Source organism: Numenius arquata, chromosome 8, assembly GCF_964106895.1.
Source record: "Numenius arquata chromosome 8, bNumArq3.hap1.1, whole genome shotgun sequence".
Classification (NCBI taxonomy): domain Eukaryota; kingdom Metazoa; phylum Chordata; class Aves; order Charadriiformes; family Scolopacidae; genus Numenius; species Numenius arquata.
Genome location: NC_133583.1, coordinates 26,455,946 through 26,462,113, shown reverse-complemented (window position 1 = coordinate 26,462,113; position 6,168 = coordinate 26,455,946). Strand labels below are relative to the sequence as shown.

The 6,168-nt window shown below is 53.9% G+C and overlaps 1 protein-coding gene across 1 annotated transcript; it reads left to right on the top strand.

Moving 5' to 3' along the window:
* Positions 1-322: 322 nt before the first annotated feature.
* On the top strand, positions 323-5,004 carry MLKL (mixed lineage kinase domain like pseudokinase). The gene is made up of 10 exons (XM_074152568.1): positions 323-779; positions 971-1,084; positions 1,188-1,362; positions 1,471-1,568; positions 1,702-1,837; positions 2,354-2,438; positions 2,838-2,986; positions 3,187-3,236; positions 3,718-3,858; positions 4,952-5,004. The coding sequence occupies exons 1-10, from the start codon at positions 323-325 to the stop codon at positions 5,002-5,004; spliced, it is 1,458 nt and encodes a 485-aa protein (XP_074008669.1).
* Positions 5,005-6,168: the final 1,164 nt, after the last annotated feature.

Below are 6,168 nucleotides of genomic sequence, written 5' to 3'. Positions count from 1 at the left end.
CCCCAGGGTGGTGTGGGGCTGGTGCTGAGGGACCGCTGCCTGGGGGATGCTCCTTGGGTCATTGCTGACCCTGCTCCTCTGTGTACAAGCTCTCTGGGTACGGCTAACGCTAAATTAATTTATGTAAATGAAGCCAAAACATCTCTGGCTATAGGAGAGGGGCTATAGGAGACCTGGAGGGCAATGTGCCATGTTAAGGCTGTTCCTTAGGGTGGAAGGCGTGGGAGAGTGGCATCCAGCTGATTTCCGAGTGGTGCCCGAGGCTCACCTCCAGCAGACGCCACCAGCCTGCGTCCCAGCGGCCGAACCCTTTGCTGCAAGGATGGACATCGTGGAGAGGGTCCTCTCTGTGGCCCGGGTCATCCACGCCCAATTTGAGCAGGTGAAGTGCTGTAAGCACCAGTGCCAGCGCCTCGTGGAGCGCATCCAGATCCTGCTGGAGCCCGTGAGGGTCCTCAAGGCTCAGCCGCCAAAGCACATCTCCCACCACGAAGAGGAACTGTTGAAGAAGCTGCTGTGGGTGATGATGGAAGCCCAGAAACTGGTGATGAAATACACCCAGACCAGCTGGATCCAGAAGTTCCTGAGAGCCCACAGCGCCAGTGAGGAGTTCGTCTGGGTGAACGAGAGCCTGGAGGACATCGCCCAGGGGCTCTCACTCCTGCTGCAGGCAGAGCAGAAGCAGGTGTTCCTGGAGGCTTTCCAGGCAAAGACCCGTCGCAGGCAGGATGCCGAGGACCTGATGGACGACAGGGCTTTCTTGGATCAGGTGATCGCAAGTAAGTGTGCATTTAGCAAACCCTCTTTCCCTGAGACCGGCGGTTGGCACCTCTTCCCAGCCGCTGCCCAGCTTTGGCTGGTGGCCATGGTCAAGGACAGCCAAAGAGACATTTAAACCATGAGAAAATCTAACCACTTCATTCCTGCATGTTTATCTAATGGCCCCACCTCTGCACATTTCTCTCCCCAGGTACCGAGGAGCCCAAAGACGTGTCTGGGGACATCTACATCGACAGGCAAAGTGTGGAGAGCAAGGTAGACTGGATGCAGAGCGAGCTGAACCAAATCGTGCGCGTGATGGAGTGTAAGTCACTATTTCACCTCCAGGCACCCAGAGCACTGTGTCCTTCCCCTCCGAACCCTGCCTAATGTGTCCCTCATTCCCTCCTGGCCCATGGTGGGAGTAGCCTTGAAGAAGGTCAATGTTGGTAAAAGAGAAGACATCACCGAGATCGAGCGGGACCACCTCACCTTCTACAGACACCTGCAGGACACCGAGAGCTATGACCTCTACGAGGGCGAGTACCTGAAGTACCCTGTCGCCATCAAAACCTTCAAGAGGCCACTAACCACTGACCCGGCGTGAGTTGTTCTGGGCAGGAGTGACATGGGGCAGCCAGGAGGGGAGGGTGACACGGTGCCATGTCATGCCTTCCTCTGTGGACCTCACCGTGCTGTCCCTTTCTGCAGGAAAGTGAGAGACATCTTTGAGAAGGAGATTCAGACCCTGAAGAAGTTTGAGTCTCCAAACATCCTGCGCATGTATGGGATCTGCATTGAGGAGAAAGGTAAGAGGTGTCACATTAGCATCACCCTTTCTTTCCCCTGCCTGTCCCCGATGCTAGCTGGTGGCAGATGGCTTGTTGTGGTCCCCTCCCAGGAGGGGGCACAAGGTGGGATGCTCAACGTTTTGCCTTGCAGATGGGAGCCCCTGCTTCTCCATCGTCATGGAGTACTGTAAGCACGGGACGCTGCGGGATGTGCTGACCAAGCAACAGCATCTCTCCTGGGAGGTCCGCATTCGGATGGCCCTGGGAGCTGCCAGAGGCCTTTACAGGTGAGCTCCTGCCTAAAGCAGTGAGTAAGTCCGCTTGGTGGTCCACAAGCCATCCTTAGCTTCCTGGTCTCTCTCAGTAAGCAGTGGTATCCTGTTAGACACTGTTTCCACCACCTTGAGACACTAGGATGGGAGGCTGGTGAAGAGGTAGGTGGTGGGTTTGTATGCGATAGTACCCACCTCCCCTGGTCACTGGTCCTTACATTTGGCTTGAGGCCTGCAAAGGTCTGGAAGGGAGAAACCCCCTTCCACGCACCCATAGGTCAGCTTCAGGAGCACCCCACAGCACGGCCAGTTCTTCTTATGGGCCCTGCTCATCTGCAAGACTTGTTATTTTGCCCACAGCAGCTCTTTCAGCACCTGCTGGAAAAGTTGGCTTGGCAGGGTTGGTCCACCAAGACAGGCAGAAAGCTGCTGGCTTCTCTAGGCGCATGTCGGTCCCTCCCCTACACAGAAAGAGGGAGACTCAAGGTGGGGATGGGTCCATAACCAGCTCTTGGTTCCATCTGGCTGCAGGTTGCACTGGACAGAGGAGAAGTCCCGACTCCATGGCTGCATCTGCAGTAGCAAGTTCCTGGTGGCCGGGGATTACTGTGTGAAGGTAAGGACCACACTCGGAGAAGCTTTTGGGAGTTTTGCATGGGTTTTGTGGATCTCTTCCCCCACCAACACCAAAGGGAATTATGATGGTCCAGAATAACTCCTGGGGTAGAATCATCTCCCCTGTTTCCTTAGACATCTCAGTTCATCATTATCTCTGTTTTATCATCAGCAAAGTGAGCGTTTCTGAGCCATCCACCCTGGGATGAGCTGAAGCCAGGGCAATTCACCTGCTTCCACCTAGGGTTTTACTTGCGGAAAGAGCCACATGCTGGGCTCTTTGCTCCTCAGGGCACCTCGCTCTTTCTTCTCCGGCTTGGGCCAGTCCCCAGCCATGCCACTGGTTCCTGCAGGCTGCGTTTCTACCACTTCTCCCTCTCTCTCTCATTCTGCCCATCAGCTGTCGGGATTCGAACTGTGTGAGACGGAATCATCCATCAAGAGGAAAGCCAAGAAGAACTGGAAACAAGTCTCCATGTTGGCTTACATCGCCCCTGAGAACCTGAAAGAAAGCAACTACCCCTACAAGAGGCCCTCTGAAATATACAGGTGTGTCTGCCCCTCCCAGGAGAGATGCCTGAAAGCAGGCAGATGTCGGGCAGGGTAGCTGTTGAGTTATGGAAAAAGGCCAGGTTTAATCGGACTCATAAGCAGCCGTTTGCGGTTGGCATAGCCCGACAGTCCCCTCCGTTAGGAAGTAGTAGAAGGTGGTAGGATCGATGCTGAGACTCTTGCTTGTCTCCTTCCAGCTTCGGGATCGTGCTGTGGGAGATCGCGACCTCCAAAATCCCATTTGAAGGTGAGACAGATGTATCTCATCCCCCACATAAAAGCCACACAGCCCGGAGGGGCTGCTGGCTGGTGTTGGATGCTCCCTGCTCCTTCCTGGAGCGTCCAGTGGCATGTGGGTCTCAGTGGCAGTGCCTGGTGTGCCTGGCTCTGCACTTCAGCTTGATGGCTTCTCCTGGGACTCCAATACAGTAAAGCATTTCAGGGACATGCTTAAACCACAAACATGCAAGTAATTTTTGTCTCTATTTGATGTTCCTGTGCATTGAGGCATAAACACATCTTCTTGCTCCACTGGAGCCCAACAGTGTCATGCCAGTTACAGCGTGGCTCCTTGCAGACATAGTTTGGGTGGCTTCTCTGCTGGTTTCTCCATGCCATAAGCTGCAGGAAGGCTCTCGGCCTGGCTTTGCGCTGGGTTTCCTCCCCAGCACTCTCCTGTGGCAGCAGAGCTCTGTCCTGACACCCTTGTTTGCTCATCTGTTGTCTAGGCTGCACTCCCCAGGAGATCATGGAGAAAATCTGTGACCACCATTACCGGGACCCTGTTGGGGAAGATTGTCCTGAAGACCTGAGGAAAATCATTGACCAGTGCCGGGCCTTTGACCCTTCCCAACGCCCTTCTGCCGAGGGTAAGTATCCCAGATATTTGCTCCACAAGCCTTTGTATCCTTCAATCAGCTGCTTCAGGGGTCAGTTTGACCCTTATTTTCCATATGAATTTGTCTGGCTTTGTGCTTCGAGATCACTCCTTGTCCTACCTTCTCACGCTAACGAGTCCCCTAATACTAAATCTCTTTCCCCATGCCTTGATGATAATCAGCAGGCTGTTCATTTGGCATCGCTGTAAGAGTAAGCTTTTTCTCTCAGAGGAACGCAGAACGGGGAGCAGGGGTGTGTGGGTTAATCCCCACTCACATCCTGCAGATCCCGTCAGCTGGAGGAGCAGCCACCACACAGTGCAGGAATATTTTCTGCCTTGGGTTTCGAGCAATAAATTGCAATCTTGGGAATTGCTCTGCGGCAGGGAAGACTCCACTGTCTCTGAAGTTGTTTTGGGTTTGATCAGATAAATAATTGATGTCCATTGGAAGATTTAACAGAAACAGCAGGAAAAGATAGAGGAACCTTTCTGGTGTGCTTGGAGGCACAGATGTTGTACCCTTCCTTCAGTTTGTCTCTCCAAGGGGAGAAAGCTTCCTTCAGTCTCAGCCACTCCATCCTATGGGGATGGTTTCCATACAAGACATGTGGAGACTGTGCATAAGAAACCACCCAGCTCCTGCTGTGTGCTGTGCTCCCTGTGCCTCTGTCTCCCAACAGACCCTGCTGCTGGGAATCACCCTGGCTGAAGTGAAAACACCAAAAAAATCATCAGAGATGTTGTCAAACCCACACAGAGGCTATAGCACGTCTTTATTGCTCTAATCCAAAGCCTGGCCATGGCCATTTGGTGCTGAGCTGGAAGGAAGTCTTCTCACAGCTGTTTCCAGACATGCCTCCGTATTCATGGCTGCTTCTCTTTAGGCTGTACTCACCTGAGGATCCTCGGGCTGTTCCCTGCTAATGGTTGCCCTTTCTTGCTGGCCTGAGGAGAGAGGGACTTCATGTCCCAGATGTTATCAGTGAGAGAGATCTATCTTCTCATCGGGGCGGGGGGGGGGAACCAACAAAAACCTATAACAAATATTCTGTTTTGATTAACGCCATCCTTGTGTTTTGCAGAGATTGTGGACTTGCTGGCTGACCTGGAGAAAAGCCGAAACCAAGGAAGTTAACCGTGGAAAGCAGGGTGGGGTGACCACAAGCTGCTGGGCACCTCCGGGAGCAAACCAAGGGAAACCAGTGGCCTTCCTCCCGCAGGCTTCTCCTGGTTAGAGCGACACAGGACTAATGTCTCTTTCAGTAATTTTACTTTTCAGTAAGGTCTCTTCTAATGCCTGGGAAGGCCGCACTTTTACAAGACTCTAGTGTCTGAATTGGTGAAAATATTTACAGCTGCGGGTTTCAAGGTCTCAGTGATTTCGAGCTCCCCAGGAGCGGGGACGAGGAGGAGCGAGACCCGGGCACTTGCCCCAAGCTGCCAACAGGGTTATTTCATACCATGAACGCCACATTCAGTATAAATTAGAAACTTTGCTGAGGAGTCCTCTCTCTCTCTCTCCCTTGATGGCTGGGATCCTGAGAACTCCTTGCCCCGGTGCCGGAGCCCTGAGCCCTTCCCTTCCTCCCGAAGCCGCAGCGCTCGCAGTGTCCCGCATTGGCTGTCCCTGCGGGGAGGGCACGGCTCCCTGGGATGGGACGGGCTGGGGACAGTCCTCGTGTGGTTTATATTGGTATTGGGATCAATGCTGGTTCTTCAGTGTTATTAATGTTAATTATTTAATGTTATTCTATTAAAGGTGTTTATATTTCAACCCCTGGGTTTCCTTGTTTTTCCCCAATTCCCCTTCTCATATGGGGAGGGCTCATTTGGGTGTCAGAATAATTGTCTAAACGGCAATAAATTGTTGTGGGTTCCTCAAACCAGAACAAGGCCGAAGCGTGGCGCTCGCCCCTCTTCCCTGCCTTCGCAGAGAGCGATGGTTCAACACACCTCTCTGGACGCTGAGGCCATCACGTCACCTCTGCAAGGGGCCTGGGTTCGCCTCAGAGGCGGCTGGCGGGCAAATGATGAACTTTAAAAAGGTAGAACGTGCTTTTAAAAGGTGAAAGGCTTTGGGACAACAGGAGGGCACCCTGCCACCGGTTCTACCCCCAAGAGGCCACGCCCAGTGGACACCAGGCGGGACCGGCGGGAACCCCGGCGGCCAGGGGGGAGCACCGGAAGGCGACAGGGCCATCTTCTCCTCAGCCCCACGGGGCGCTGGGGCCCGGCTCCCCCCATGGCTCCCTCAGGGCCCCGCCGCCATGGCAACGCCCCCGCCCATCTCCGCCCCTGT